The sequence below is a fragment of the Ceratotherium simum genome, chromosome 27 (assembly GCF_057802395.1).
Source record: "Ceratotherium simum simum isolate JZ-2026a chromosome 27, ASM5780239v1, whole genome shotgun sequence".
Classification (NCBI taxonomy): Eukaryota; Metazoa; Chordata; class Mammalia; order Perissodactyla; family Rhinocerotidae; genus Ceratotherium; species Ceratotherium simum.
In genome coordinates, this window is record NC_141926.1 from 13,798,597 (window position 1) to 13,814,701 (window position 16,105).

Consider the following 16,105-nt stretch of genomic DNA (forward strand, 5'->3'; position numbering starts at 1 on the left):
TCTGGTCTTTCTGGCCTTGACTGCTCTCCTGCAGTTTTCCTGTGACAGTGGCACTGTCTCTAAGATCAAGCCTCAAAGCTGCATATCTGTCACCATCAGAAGTGCCATCTCGTTACTGCTTACATGGAACGTGTTTTTTCCCCCATAAAACATTGCTCTTATTAAAAGCCTTGACTATAGAGAATGTTTCTTCTCGCGTATATCTTTCCTTTGGTGGTTCACCAAAAAAAGGAGTTCTGTGAATAATTTCCTGTTGAAGCAAAATCTAGCAAATACCCTTAGCTGAATCAGCTTAGAAACATCTGTACTCTCATCCAACTGTTTAACAAACTTCCCGTGGAGCTTTCTCACGATTCAGTAGTGTTTTCTAGAAGTCTCCCAAATCTATTTGCTAACAAGAGATACACTCTCACCATCTTGTCTTCTGCGCATTATTTTGGTCATTTCTGCCATGGCAGGGAAAATATCATTTCCCCAATTGTAGGTGGATTTTCGTCTTCAGCTCTAAGATAGAAACTTCACAAAAGGTTTCTAAGCCTATTATTTAGTATAATTTTGTGATGCGTTGGGCTATCACATGACTTTAAATAGCACTGAAAAACTCTAGAAGTTCACCTTCACGTTCTGGATGTCTTCCTAACAGCGTCGACCCACACAACCAGATCTCAGGTCACCATATACATGGGGTGAAGGTCATCCTTCATGACTGGGTACGAAATCAAATTTCAGACAGGCTCCCTGACAGTTCTGAATCTCTCTGGTTGACTTCCTGTTAGTCCCCACCATTCTGAGCAGGAGAAACAATAGGACTGGTATGCAGAACCCATACTGCCTTTGATCTGGTTTTCTTTGCAGAATTCTTTTTAAGCCATTGTCCATTTGGAGAGAGATGGTTTAGCCAAAACTAGATACGGAAGCATGTAAATTCCCTTAGCCAGCCACATATGAACTGTTTGTGGCAGAAGGATGAAGGTGACCAAGACAAGAGGGTACCACTGTCCACCCCAGGCTACGGGACTCCCAGCTGTACCTCACATGTTGCCCAGACACCTGGACTCTCTAAAGCTCAGACTGAGAGAAGGGGCCAGAGTCAAGCTAGTGAAGTTCAATTTCATTCTTATTTTCTGGAGAAGTAAATATAAATAGTGGCTTTCTCATATACCATGCTTTAGAGATGAATGCCTAAGAGGCCCTTTAATGACTACAGAAGTCCCCAATGCCTCTAACGTGGGGAAGGAACCCAAGGAACTAAGAGAGAGCAGAACAAAAAAGGCAACAGAGGAGCTGAGGGGAAAGAGGCTTGAATCTCTCACAATGCTCCCCAGGGCTTAACTTTGTGGGAGAATATTTGAAAAACACCTCAGATAAAAAGAGCTAGGTACCCGAGAAGCAGGTTTTGCTACTTTTTTATCCCACATTAGTTTAAATTAACAGCTTAGATCAAGTGTCAGCAACTGGGAAAGACTTGGGGTGTAAGAGCTCCTTTGTCCACAGAGAGAAGAGAAAACCACCACGAGGGCCCCACTCACCCCTGACAGATAGCACTCGAGTTTCTTGTTTAAGAGGAAGTAGATGGCGAGGATGTGGCAGGCCCGGTTGGAAAGCACAGTGTTGATCACGTCGCTGTTCTTGTAACCTAGCTTCTCGGTCATGTGCAGCACCACGCTGGGGCTCAGGTCTTCCAGGGAAATCCTGTGCGGCAGAGGGACAGAGCACCGGTCACCTCTCCACCTTCACGGAGAGGCACTGGGGCTTTGTTAGTGATGCTCACAAACATGGTAGCACGGGACAATCAGGTCCACTCATTCACTCATTCATTCGTTCATTATTATGAATAATTGCACATATACAGAAAAGTCAAGGGAAGAGTATAATTACCGTTATGTGTATTCAACACCTGGGAGTACCAATTGGTCATCTATATTTTTTTGGTAAGTATTTTAAATCACAGACATTGTGGCATTTCATTCCTAAACACCTCTGTGTGCATCTTTAAAAACAAGGACATCTGCAGAATCACAATACAGTCAACATACCCAACAAAATTTTAATAATCTCTTCATATTGTCTAACATCTAGACTATATTCGAATTTTCGCAATTGTCCCCAACTTTTCTTACAATTTGACATTCTTTCCTTAAAATGTATTTGTTGGATGTGGGTGGAGTCCACTTAAGTCCAACTTAAGTCCACTTAAGTTGGGTGTAAGTTGGGTTGGGAAAGGAGGGTATTCGGGAGCCAGCCCAGGCTGTGTTTAAAGGAACAGTGTGAGCTCACAAGTTCACAAGTAGGGAATTTGGGGTTCAGCTGTCAAGTGAGGTGCTCTCAGAGGACAGGTTCAAGCTTCTTTGCAGAAGTATTAGGAAGATAAACTCCTTGGGATGAAGTGCCAAAGAAACACCAGGCATTCATTTATCCACTCATTCTTTCATTCAACAAGTCCCCATCTCATGGAGTTTACATTCCAGCGGGGAGAAGAGAAAATAAATTCATTTAGCCCTCATGACAGTCTTATGGTAGCTACTGTTATTATCCCCATTTTATAGATGAAGAAACTGAGGCCCACAGCAGTGAACTTGCCTGGGGTCGCAGAGGCAGCCCCAGAATTTGAACCCGGGCAGCCTGGCTTAGAGTCTAGAAGCTAAACCTCTACACTCAGCACCTCTCAAATAAATAGACAGGTCGAACGGCCGTGGAGAGCAATAAAGCAGGCTGAGGGGTAGAGGGAGTATGCGTATTGGTAGTGGAGGTGTGTTATCAGATAGAACATTCTAAGTCCCTTAAGATACAAATAGGGCACTCTGGGAGCAGAAGGCAAGCACATCTGGCTGGAGAGCTCTGTAGATCCCCTTAAAGGGTCCAAAGACATTTCTAATGTAACCTCAGAAGTATAGCCCCCTGAGAAACCGCACAGTGCAACCCCATAATGGTACAGAGGAGGAAACCGACCTGCCAAGTTCACAGGCCAGATGGCAGGAGCGACAGGGGCAGACCTAGGTCTGCTGACCACCTTCTACCACCGGTCGGTGTAAGCTGCCGCAGCCCTCCCTCCCCCGGAATTGACTAAGTGCAGTCCAAAGAAAACGTGCCCCAAGAACCTCGACATCTGCCTTCCTCACTCCTTGGCCACAAATTCTAAATAACGAGTGGGAAGTGGCTGGAATGACTAATGGTAAAAAATAATAATGTTTATTAAAAAGGAATACGATTACTTGAAGTTTGCCAAAACACCACAAGGAAGCCTGGATTGTTTGAAACTACCTGGTAACCTCTGCGTGGGAGTGGCCCTGTCTCTGGCGAAGCAGATGACCCGCCACTTGACCCCGCCCCTGGCCAATCAGATCACTGCTGTGCCCTGACCTTGGCGAATCAGACCATACTCATACCCTAGCCCCTGGCCAATCAGATCATGGCTGTGTGACTCTGCCCCATGCCAATCAACTCAGGGCCACACACAGACTGCCCGCCCTCTACCGGGAGCAGGCTCTGGAAGGGCCAGTGCTGGGGTTTGGGGTGCTACAGGGGATTGGGGGCTGGGGGGGTGCTGGGAGGTGGAGGTGACAGGAGGGAAGTGAGCAGGACCAGACACCCCATCTCTTCCCATCATATCCACTGTCTTAAAAAAACAGGAGGGCTCTGCCAAAATGCAGACTGTCCACTGACTCTTGACTGAGAGTAACATATTAAACATTTTTTCAGTAAGCAGTGTATATATTTGGTGCTGTCCAATATCAGTTATTGAATTTGTATTATCTCTCCGTGTTTGGATGATACAGACAATGGTAAAATGTTCCAGAACACTAGGTGTAATTCTTACAGAATAAATTCTCATTAAATCCGTTTGTATACCACTTTGCTCTAATTCTGTCCTGTGTTATCAATGACCTCCTTGCCTTCCCACCCATCTCCAGAGCTAACTGGACGAGTGGGAGACTATCCAGGCCCACGCAGGGAGGCAGAGGAAGCAACCAAGGTTTGCTCTGTAAAAACGTCTGCTCCCAGAACAGGGAGGCCAGCCTGGCACACAGCAAACATCTGTTGACTGACCAGCATGACATTTATTATAAAAAGTTTACTTTTAAAGACATTTTACTCTTGCATTTTGGAGATCAACTTGGAGGCCCAAGTGATTAACAGAAGGCTTTACAGAAGAGTGATATAAAACACAGATCTTTATTTTCTTTCTTTCCCAAAAGGATAATACTGACACATCTAAAATAATTAAATGGGGCTAGTTATGTTGGGAAGCTATAAAATATACTTTATAAAGAAAATATTCCTTTCCCTGGTCACATGTTCTTACTCCGTTTATCTGTATGCTGATAAAACCAGAAAAATAAATTATCAAAAGCATATTATTTTTGCCTTAAACATTTTTCAAAATAAAGACTATAAATAACATGGGCCTCCTCCAACAGTTCAGATTTCTGGTTTCATTACTTAAAAACCGAACATGGATTTGCCTCTAGTATAAAATGAGTAACGGGCCTTACATAAACAGAAGACATAGAGCTGCTGTTTTCATTAATATACAAGATCTTAGCCATTTTTACAACCTAACTAGTTCATGTGCAGCCTTTATGCTTCTGACCAAGTTCACTGCAAAAATTACTAGTCTGGCAATACCAATACAGGATACTTCAATTTAAGTTTTAATCTACAAAAGCCTGTCTACTACCTCTGGAAAAGCTACAAAATGAGATGCCACAGCACGATTCCTTGTGAATGAAGACGCAGCCAACAAGGAGGGGGGAGACCATATCTGAAATACCAGCTCCACTTCCTTCAACAGCTGCCGTGTTGAGTGGATTGATTATGCTCATTTAGATGGTGATTACATTAGCCTAATGACTCATTTGGCTGTCACCAATGCCCCCTCCTTTAACAGAAAGCATTACCTGGTGCTGCTACCCATTATGAGCATTGGTAATGAAGTATGGCCCCTCAGCTTTGCTTTCCGTCTCACAGTAGGGTAATATTTCTGGTGTCTGTTTCAGATACTGGCCCAAATCGAGCTGGTGTTGGAAACCAGAGTCTATTTCCAGGTTCCCTTGGTAACCTAAGTAACCTAGACTTTGTTTAAATTACCTCCCATGAGTCAAATGCTAGAATTCTAGAAGGCAACTGAGTGAAACCCCCTTATCTATGGCCATAGCTGAGTGTAAATTTGGCCCAGCAGTGTGGATGCAGACTCCAGGAATGTCTACCCACACCCCCTTAAGTTCCTCTAGAAATTTCTCTCCAAGATAGAGCCCTGCCTGCCCACCTCATTTGAAGAACTTAGTGCTGCAGCTTTCATAAGACTTGGTGGATATTTCCAGACCTTTCTAGGCAGGTCCTCCAGGGCAGGTTTGACAGGGGAATGTGGCCTGGATTTCAGCCTCCACGCACCTCCACTGGGCGCCCACTGCAGGGCGCACTCTACACAACCGCATGGGATGGCCCTGTCTCTGCTTCCTCTTGTCTGTGGATGTGTGGGTGCGGAGGGGGAAGGGCAGCCAAGAGAAGACGCAGCATTTCCTTGAATCGTGTACAGCCTCCTGTCCAGAACTATTCAGGGCTCGTAAGACAGGCCTCATCTGGCCCAAGAAGGGGTCCCTCTGTGTGCACCTGATTACCTGTTGGGGTAGGTGACATTACACGGCACTTTGCCCGTGTAATTCTCATTGAGCCAGCGGTTTGCCAGTGCTTGCTGAATGTTGGGCCTCTTCACGGGATCTGGTTCCAGGAGAGAGCGCAGGAAGTTGATGGCTCCTGTGAAGACATTCAGCGAAGAACACATGCGTGTTACAGGCTAAATGAAGACACCACTGGGACTCGAGGCAGATGACCCACCATCCCTCCCGAGCCACTGCTGGGCTGATCTGTTTTCTGGATCTCTGGCTGCCACAGGTCAAAGAGTTTAAGATATCCATCCAAGGAATGCAAGTGGCACGTGGTAAAGCAAGAACCGGTTCGGGTCTCTCCACGTCCTGCACTTCCCAATACAGCCTGTGGTCTCTGCTTGTGGCCCACCTCTAAAGGTGAGTCAAAGACATGTTCTATTTATAGGCTTGAAGAAATGAAAGAAAGTAGAGAAAATGCTTGATCTCAAGGTAGGTTTTTCAGCACTCCCAAAGGAACCAGGGGTACAGGCATCCTCACTTAGACCCTCTAACTTGGCCTTCACCATGTGACACCCACAGTATCAAGAGACCAGGGAGGTCCTGCTTTCTTTCTGCTCCTTTCTTTTAAAGCCATTCTCCTTGGCCACCCACTTATTCCCCAGACTCTGAACTGGTGGTGATGCAGCCCCCAGACCAGCCAGAGCCCACACCCACTTAGCTGAGCCAGTGAGGCCAATGAGATGCCAGAGAGCCTGTTTTTATTAAAGTGTTAAGTAAACTCTGTAACAGTGACTCAAGTTTTAAAATCCTAGTTCGTGTACAAAGTTGTGGCAAGCACTGTACTATACGGTAAACCCACGGCTACCTGATGGGCCCTCTCCTTTTGTGCTGTCCCTCAAAATGAAGGGGCTGCTTGGGCAGAATGTATGCAATAAAGTTTGCCCTTATTTTTCAGCCTACTGAAGTTTGCTGCCATCATATCAGTTATGCTGAACATCGTGTGCAAGGAAAGGATATGAGTAGCGATTGACAAACTATAAAATCTCTTTCCCTTCCATCCCAGGCAAAAATGATTTTTTCAGATGCCCTGCGTCTCCTTACGTAAACAAACATTTATGGAGCACCTGTTGTCCATCCAGGCACAAGGGATAGGAAGCTGGTTCATCTCTAAGTAGAACATTTGCATCCTCTAAGATTATAACATTGGAGACAACTACACAACATGGGAAAATATGTTTATAATGCACACAAAGGTCACAGGCCTCAAAATCGTTCAGCATGAGAATATGCATGTCCACATATGGACAAAGAATGCCAGAGATGGCTTCACAATGAAGATGGTCTGTCTTGCTTGAGTTGTGGGACCATGATATTTTCTTCGTCTATACTCCTTATTTTATGGAGTATTGTCATATTGTCTTTGCAATACAAAGAAATATTCTTTTATGTAGCTTTGTACATGATATCTAATTTCCAATATATCAAGTATTAGATCCCAGGAAATAATCTTGATTTGCTTGGTCCTCAAACTTTTCTATCCTTCTCTCCAAAGCTATTTTTCATTTTCTAACATAATCTAACCTTTTGAGGAAAAGTCATAAAAATTCTCACTTTCTCACAAGCTTTACTTGTCATTTTAATGCTGTTCTTTACAGAAGGATGAGTGTTGTCTGTCAACCTATTTTCTGCAGGGTAGAAACCAAGCCATCAAAAGACGGATTAATTGTGATGCCAGAATCAACCCAAAAGAAACAACTTTTGGTAGGTCAAGCCACCAGATAACTCCTCGAGGTGTTATTCCCATACAGTTGACAAGGTCACCAGAAGGTCATTTCTCTTTAAGAATGTAGTGGGTAAAAATATACATGTAGACGCCAGAGCAGTCATAAGGTACACTTAATACTCTAAGTTTTATAGCTGGGTCTCCAAATAGAACTTTCCTAAAACGTTCTACAATGGTCTGAAAAGCAAACAGATCTCCAAAAAAAGAGGTTCCTCTTTTGGAAACTCTATCTCCCTTCTCTCAACTCCCCTACATGGCAAGAGTCATTTGGATGCTTAATCAGAAACATCTACTGGTCAAAGAAAAAAGATGTGGGCTTAAGGAATTGAAATGGAGAGGCTGTGAGTTACTGATGTTTCTGAGACATCTCTGTCACTTACCCTCAAGGGCCCCAAACAACAACCCAGGCTGTAGCCAGGCTTTTTCAGAGTCTGATTAACCAGAAGAGCTAAGAAGAGACTGGATGTGCATTTTTGTTCTATTTTCAGAACCAAGCGCTCTGCATCTTCACAAATTGCTGATGAGCACAAGTAATTTTAGTCTGAATCTCGACTGACGAATTTTCTTTTCTTGGACATCACAAGCATTGCATTACTATCCAAAAAGGACTTTGAAAACATCTTTAGAGCTCTTTGAAGTTTGTGTTAGGGTCTTGAAAATCCCTATGACTCATGAGCAAAAGGGATCAAAATATTCTCCACTGTCCTGGAAAGCCGTGGTGGGCATGGCGATGTATCACATTCCATCTTCTGAGCTGGCATGTGGGCTCTCCATTCGGGCCGGAGGGTAGGGGTGACTCACATAGGATGCTGTCTCTCTGTGCTCCTCATCACATGCAGTACACACTCCTCCAGTGCAAAACCAACTTTCACCCATGAGGCATCAGCTTTCTAAAGTCTAGACTGGCTGTGTGAGCACCTTGACACTGTGCCTAGGGCAAGGGCCGCAGGACACAGGCAGAGCTGTCGGACTTTTTCCATGAGTGTAGCCCACTGGATGCAAGTGGAGACCCATCCCCACCCAAGGCTCCTCCCTCATCACCTCCAAGGCAAAAGCAGCAACAATTATTTGACAGTCGAGCCTTCTCTGAAATCTTAATTGGCGTGCCTCAACCCTCACAGATGCTAACACCTCACCTTCAGCTTCACTGCGGTGACTGCATGGTGCAAATTCCTCTTGATCTGAAGTGACTGTTTGGAATGTATTATAAGTGCCATCACTGAGGTCTCGTGATGAAAAGGTAAGCTGTCCGAAAAATGTGTAAGCCATAAAAGGCATTCACGACTCTGTGATATACAAGCACCAACAAGCAGAAAGAGGAATTGTCTAGAAGCAAGAACTGAAAAGTCCCCAAGAGCTTAAGTTTTCAAACTACACAGTAGAGATGAGGGGCAATTCTTCGAAAGCATGCACAATGGACTCACAAGGGCAATAACGCATTCTTTTTTCAACTCAAATTTGGCAAAAACTCTTCCAACTTTAAAAAAAAAGCATACTATTACACAATAGACATGGAAAGATCATTACAAATATGAGAGACAGAATCATCAAATTAATAAAGATGTGTAAGTGGGATACAATAAAATTGGCATAGTTTCAATTTGGACATTTCAAGTTTGATATTACTCAAAACATAAGGACAACAAATAATACCCTCAAATCTAGGCAGAGGGCCATCTTATACTAAGTAAAGTAAGGAAAGAGAGAGAAGTAGCACAGTATGGTAGAAAAATCCAGGTTTGGGGGGTCAAGTAGACGTGAATTCAAAAAACAGAGAAGCCACTTAATCTCGCTTGAGACTCAGTTTCCTCCCTGATGCATCAGGAATAATAGTACTTCCTTGCACAGTTGTTATGAGAACAAAAGGTAATATGAAAAGCACTTAAAAATGGCCATTCAATAAACGGCAGCTACTCTTGTTACTGCTAAGCTGGTATTTGGGGATGTAAACAAGATGGTATCATACGGTATCATAAATGAATATGGGCCAGGCTGGTTGGAAGGGAGAAGAGATGAACTTGGTGGGGTGCAAAGGGCTAGAGAAACAGGGGGCTGTCAGAAGGGCAACAGCTAATACCTAAACCCAAAGTCATTCACTCTGGACCCTACCGCATTGGGCCAATTCCAACCCTGGGTAGTCAAAGGAATCTGTGGGCTGCCTTCCCAGTCCAGACACTTTAATACCAGAGTCAGCATCCTAGATTCTCTGAGCACCTATTATGTGCAAACTCTATGCTTGATACCTTGAACTCAGGTTTAAGCCCGAATTGAGGAGAGATATTTATATATCCCAATAGTAAAAAAAAAAAAAAAAAAAAAAGGGAGGGGGGTGGGGGGGAGCCCAGATTCCTGTATGTAAAATCAGATGTAGAAATGCACTCCATGCTTGTTCATGCTTGACAAGTCAAGACAACACAGTCTTGGAATTTGAAGATCTTTCACAAGCAAGCAGAGCGTAAGGCCAAAGGCAATGCTGTCTGCTCAGAGCAAGAGGGAGCTATGTGAGGTTGGACACCAACTCCAGTGATGCTGAAATTGCTTGGAATATTTCTAATATTTCTTCTTTGGAATTTCCTTTGGACTTTTTCTTTCACCATCTTCAGGGGTGCAACTTTTACTTCTTTAAGGGTAAATTTAATTTTCACAATCAGACAACATTTAGAGCCCAGCATCCAAAGGCTGGGTAATAGTACAGGGGATAAAAACAAGGTATGGCTTAGAAGTAATGAGACTGATTTTCTTATGTTTTTAATCTGCCTGCCCTTGCCCTGCTGCCTGACTAGTGATGATCGCAGTGAAGACCCGCCTGCTCTTCTTCCCACAGCCTGAGGCTCACGCTAATGCTGTTCAACAGATATTTCTGGCTTTCCACCTTTCAGACATACAGTAGGCTTGCACTTCCCCACTCCCTTGAGTTGGGTGAAGCCATATGACGTGTTTTAGAAAGTTAGGAGATGAGTGGAATGTTGGTGGGAGATTTAATTGCTGAGGAGAGATCTTCTGGACTTCTCTTTCCCTCTGCATGGACCAAATATGCTTGATGTGGTGCTACTACATTGGTCTGGGACCCTGACCGAGTAGGATGGGCAGAACCCTTCAACCCTTGATCCAAGTCTTGATAGATATGTGGCATGAATGAAAAATAAATCTGTTGCCTTAAGCCACTGAGATTTGGGGGCTATTTGTTACTGCAGCATAACCTGGCCTATCCTGACTAATACAATGAGGAGCAGTTCTCCAGCTTCTCAGGATCTCATGGGATTCAAAGTGTCTGCCTTTTCCAGGCATTGGGGGTACAAACATCCTCCTAGTGTCCTGTGTTATGGATCTTGAGGAAAAAACAGACCCTGAACCATAAGAAGAACTTCAGAATCACTCTGCAAGATGGCAAGATTTATGACCATATAACCCTTAAAGAGACTACCTGGAAAGATTGCCATCTTATTTGTTACCACAATGTGATATCATTAGACCCCTATCAGAATAGCTAAAATAAAAAAGAGTGATAGCATCAAATGCGGGCAAGGATGCAGAGAAAATGGATCACTCACACATTGCTAGCGGGGATGCCAAATGGTACAGCCACTCTGAACAAGAATGTGGCAGTTCCTTACAAAACTAAATACATGCTTACTATATGACCCAGCGACTTCACTTTGTAGGCATTCGTCCCAGAGAAATGAAAACATGTTCACACAAAAAACCTGTACATGAATGTTGATATAGCAGCTTTATTCACAATAGCCCAAAGCTGGAAACAACCCAGTGTCCTTCAGTTGGCAAATCGTTAAACAAACTGTGGTATATCTATACCATGGAATACTACTCAGCAATAAAAAGGAACAAAGAATGGATACATGCAACAACTTGGATGGATCTCAAGGGAATTATGCTAAGTGAAAAAAGCCATTTATATATATATATATATATATATATATATATACTTTTTTTTTTTTTTTGGTCACTTGTCATTTTTGAAATGACAAAATTATAGAGGTGGAGGACAGGTTATGGTTGCCAGCGGTTAGGGAGGTGGGAGGCAGGGAGGCAGCTTTGGCTATAGAAGGATAGTGGGAGGGATCCTGTCATGGAGCTGTTCTGGACCTTGACTGTGGTAGTTGTCACATGAATCTACACCTGTGATAACATTGCATAAAACTAAAAACACACACAAGTGCATGCAAATCTGAATAAGGTCAATGGATTTTATCAATGTCAATTTCCTGGTGGTGATATTATACTACAGTTATGCAAGATATGACCAATGGGGGAAACTGGATGAATGATAGACAGATCTCTCTGTATGGTTTCTTATAACTGCATGTGAATCTACAATTACTCCACAATAAAAAAGTTTTTGAAAATGTTATTGGTTAAAAAAAAAATCTTTACTCTCTATCCCCTTATCCTAATTTATTTTCCTTTCTTTAGAGCACTAACACTACCAAACCTCACACATGTTGATTTATCTGTTTATTTTTTGCCTCCCCTGCTGATATGTAAGGTCTATACGGGTAGGACTGTGTCTGTTTTGTCTTCTGTTTTCCTGGTGCCTAGAACCTTCCTAGCATGTAGCTGGCACACAATACATATTCATGGAATAAGTGAATAAATATGAAATATGGAATGAATGAATGAGCACTCCTCATAGTGCTCTGCAGCACTTTCAAAATTTCTGAACGCTCTTAAAACCTAAATATAAAAACTTGTTCAACATGTTGCACATTTTCTAACTCCAAAAGTTACGGCTTTCAGTGCAGAAATATTTCTTTTATAATGACAGCACTGTAACTTATCTTCCCAAGTACCTAATGCCGCCTGTGCTTTCAACCTACAAGGATTCCACCCTCCTTAGCAAAGGTGAAAGTAAGGACTGAATTAGGCAATTACATTCGAGAATGCATTTCAGCTTGGAGTCCATTTGGCAAGCATAAAGTCAGGGTCAGCTTCATGGATGCTTTATAAACTCCAGAGAAAAATACATAACGGTAGTAAAATAAAAATGCTATATTTTAATCATGTATCATAAGTTGAAATTAAATAATTACTTTTTTTTTGGTCACATGCCTTATCTCATTGAAGCTGAGTTTACTCTAAGGAGCCAATTAAATGGCCAACCTGAGGCCAGGAACTTGAAGTGAATGGTGAATCCAACAAAAGAACAAATTGTACTAATTTACTGGATCTGAAACCAAACCTGAATACGAACTGTTTACTGAAATGTGAACCAGCTGAAGTGTGAGAGTACTTTCCAAACACACCTGCCAATTCAGTCTAACCGAGTAACTGAACCGATATCTACTTAAAAGCTTTTGAACAGGCTCAAAACTCAAATAGCAAAACAAATCACAGACCAAACTTGAATGAAACTAATATTTCTTAAGAGTGAATTGACTAAGGAAGACACAATAGAAATGTGATTAGAAATGTTCTTTTCAAAGTCAACATTATACTATGGTGAGTTTTTAAATAATCAAGCCTGCAATTATTTTTCCAATGGAGACTATAAGATCCTTTTGATATGTGTGTTTTGTGCAGAAGGAGGAAGTTAGGGGTTCTGAATTATAGCAGAAAAGGAAAGCATTGAGGTGAGATGAAGGGAGTGGCTGCTTAGAAATGGGAAACCCAACCACCTCTTGAGACTTCGTTTTAATACTAGGGAGAGACCTATAATCATGGGGTAGTCCTAATACTACTGCTACAAAACGAATACTGCCTCACAGATGGACCCAAGCTGGCTGGGGTATAAGTCCTGAAATCCTGAATCCAGAGCAGCAGGAGCATTACCTGTGGAGAGCTGGGTAGGGAGCGGGTTCATTTCCTTGTCCACCATCTTCTGGTACAAAGCCCTCAGGCTAAAAGGCTCCACCGTGAAAGGCAGGGTCCCAGTCAACATGGCGTACATGTTCACACCTCTGAAAAGAGAGACACCAAAGCATGAGAATAAGGCCCCCCGGGAGGGCAAGACAAAGAGGGCACGGGCTTGGCGAAGCTTCAGTCCTGTCACCTTCATGCCAACCTCAAGAGGCCTTCTTCACAGTCATCTTTCTAGAACCCTCAGCACCAGGCTGAAGAGCAGGAGTGAAAGGGGTGGGTGAAAACACACTTGTGAAGATTTGGAGATAAGAGGAGTTTAAAGAGCTTCAAGAGCTACCCCCTAAGGAGGGGAAAACATGTCCCTTCCTTCTGGAAGGAAGTCCAGACCAAATCATGTGAAAAATACCTGGGGGGTGTTAGGAATCTCGAATAAAAGTAGGCTTGCCATTATGTGGTTTTCCAAGTATGGTTTCCACAGTGGAGCCTAGAGGAGGCCAGACCAAAAAATATAGACAAGATTCTGCATGGGAGGGCAAGTCACAGCCTAGCCAGCATGCCTGGTTACTGCTCAGCCCTTGGAAACGAAAGTCTCATACCCAAAACTGGTGTCTGGCTCTTCCATTGAATTCTGTTTGGCCTCTAACTAGACAAATTCCTTGGAGGGGAGGGGGGGTCTCCTTACCACTCTTATTTTTCACATTATTGTTTATTGTGAGATTCTGCCACCCAGCCCTGGCCCAATATCTCAGATGTGGTGGAAATATCTTCTGAATGAGCTTAACTGCTTATATCCAAAGCCAAACCAGATAACAGCAACATCTTCTTGGAGGGTATATTTTCCTGATGTACAAACCCAATATCATTTTGATGAGATTTCCTGATGGGGTTGAAATGCCTGCCTGCCGAGAAGTCTCAAGCACTCAAAAGCGCCCAAGGGAATATGTTTTAAAAACAGGCAATAGGATTTCCAGTCAAAACAAATCCAACGAGACTGATTGAAATTAAGACCCTTGGGGCCCAGTTCTACTAAGGCGCCTGTGAATTACAGCTCTCCAGATCAAGACAGGTATGGAGCCCATGGGCTCCAGCTAGAAATCATTCTCAAATTGCAGACTTATGCTAAGACCCGGTTCCCGCTCTGTAACTCACAGTTGAGTGAGGGAGACAGATATAAACATTCATTCCACAAATACTTGCTGGCTGGCTCTCTGCCCCAGGCACTGGTGGAGGTGCTGGGTAGGGGTGAACCAGACGGGGATCCGCCATCTTGGATTTGGGGGGAGGGGAGACAGACAATCACCACGTAAACAAATAAATAAGTACAATCTTTCAAGTGGTGATGAGTACAGAGGGGATACGAAAGTGCTGAACTGTGCTGCTTTTGACCACAGAGGAGTTCAATTAAGGGAGAAAGAGGACTGTAATCAGTACTTGAGGCCGGGAGGCCTCTCGGGGTGAGTTATGTGTGTGAGCTTATACGTCTGTGGCCGGATGTGAGCATGGGGAAGATAAACTGCGTAGACCAAGAAATGGAGACAAGAATGAACCAGGCACATGCAGGGCCATTTAGAGCAGCATTTCCCTCTGTGTGGTTAGTGGAACACGGTCCCCAGGATAAGAAGAGATGTTGCACAAATAAAAGTTCTAGGGCCAGATCCTTTGGGGGAGGAGTCATCTGGTATTAAGTGGATTAAAGGGGCTCAGAATGGGGTGCAGGAGACTGTAGCAGTAAATCCGCATGTTGCTACTGCAGTCAGAGAGAGAGTGATGGTGTGATGGAAAGAGAAAGGCAGATAAGCTATAAAGACATCCGAAGGGGATGTGCCAAGTGTCAAACCTGGAAAGCTGGACGACCGGTGGTAACAGTGACAGAACTGAGGAAGCGGGGGTTGGGGGGGAGCCAGTTTAGGGGCAGAGAGGAGGAGTGTTAGGGTGGTAACATGGTTGAACACCTACGATGCAATGCTGCCTTTTGGATACGGTAGAGCTAAACATCCTCGATTTGGAGGATTCTTGGAGATTGATGATTTGGAGGATTCTTGGAGATTGATAAGAGGGCCCCCAAACTGTAGAATATGTACCTTCAAAGGGGTCTTGGACACATGGCTTTTATGAATGGAAACCCCTGGAACATCCACCAAGTTGTTGTTGGGGACTCCTGAAGAGCTTCAGAGGCAAGCTGTTTCCAGCCTCCCTAAGACAGCTCATTCCACTCAGAGCAACTCTATGCATGAGGAGGGCCTTCCCAATACTACGCTGAAGTCTACAACTTCTACCCATTGGTTGTGGGACGAGACCGGTTGATTCTGTCTCTGCTCACCCCGGTTTGCCTTAATCTTGGCTCTAACATTTGCCTAAAGCAGAGGAGGCGGGTACTTACACAATACCATTTTTTCCCACAGGTAAGTGTTATATAATACCCCACCCAGCTAGTGTTTCTGAAACTAGGTACGTGGACACGTTCTCAGGGGTTCAGTGGTTCCACTTTGGATTTTCTTTTGATGTTATACTAAAACATTTTACAAAGCCAACCAGGGACATTGGACGACCACCATAAAACCAAGCACACCCTCCCTGTACACACTCAATTTCAGTGCCTGCTTTGCCTTTGTGTTTACCAACACACAACTATGCAAAAATTTATCACTTTAATTGTCACAGGCTAATGAGAAAGGAGCAGAGGGGGGCTTAATTTGTCAATGACGTTTCTGTGCTTATGTCTGTGGAAAAGCAAGTCTCCTGCTCTGAATAGTGCAGTGGTTCCCAAAGTGTGGTCCTCAGACCAACAGCTTCATCATCACCTGAGAACTTGTAAGAAATGCACATTCTCGGGCCACACCCCAGACCTACTGAATCAGACACTCTGGGGGTGCTGCCCCAAAATCTGTGTTTTCACAAG

The 16,105-nt window shown here is 43.7% G+C and overlaps 1 protein-coding gene across 2 annotated transcripts in view; it reads right to left on the minus strand.

The window, feature by feature from the left end:
• The window catches only part of HUNK (hormonally up-regulated Neu-associated kinase), a 102,635-nt gene that overhangs the window by 17,774 nt on the left and 68,756 nt on the right, over window positions 1-16,105 (minus strand). For both annotated transcript variants that reach the window (XM_014786919.2, XM_087418151.1), the window contains exons 5-7: window positions 13,177-13,304; window positions 5,619-5,754; window positions 1,530-1,692 (exon numbers count right to left, since the gene is read on the minus strand). In XM_014786919.2, the coding sequence (XP_014642405.2) occupies window positions 1,530-1,692; window positions 5,619-5,754; window positions 13,177-13,304 (427 nt within the window). The remainder of the gene's footprint in view (window positions 1-1,529; window positions 1,693-5,618; window positions 5,755-13,176; window positions 13,305-16,105) is intronic.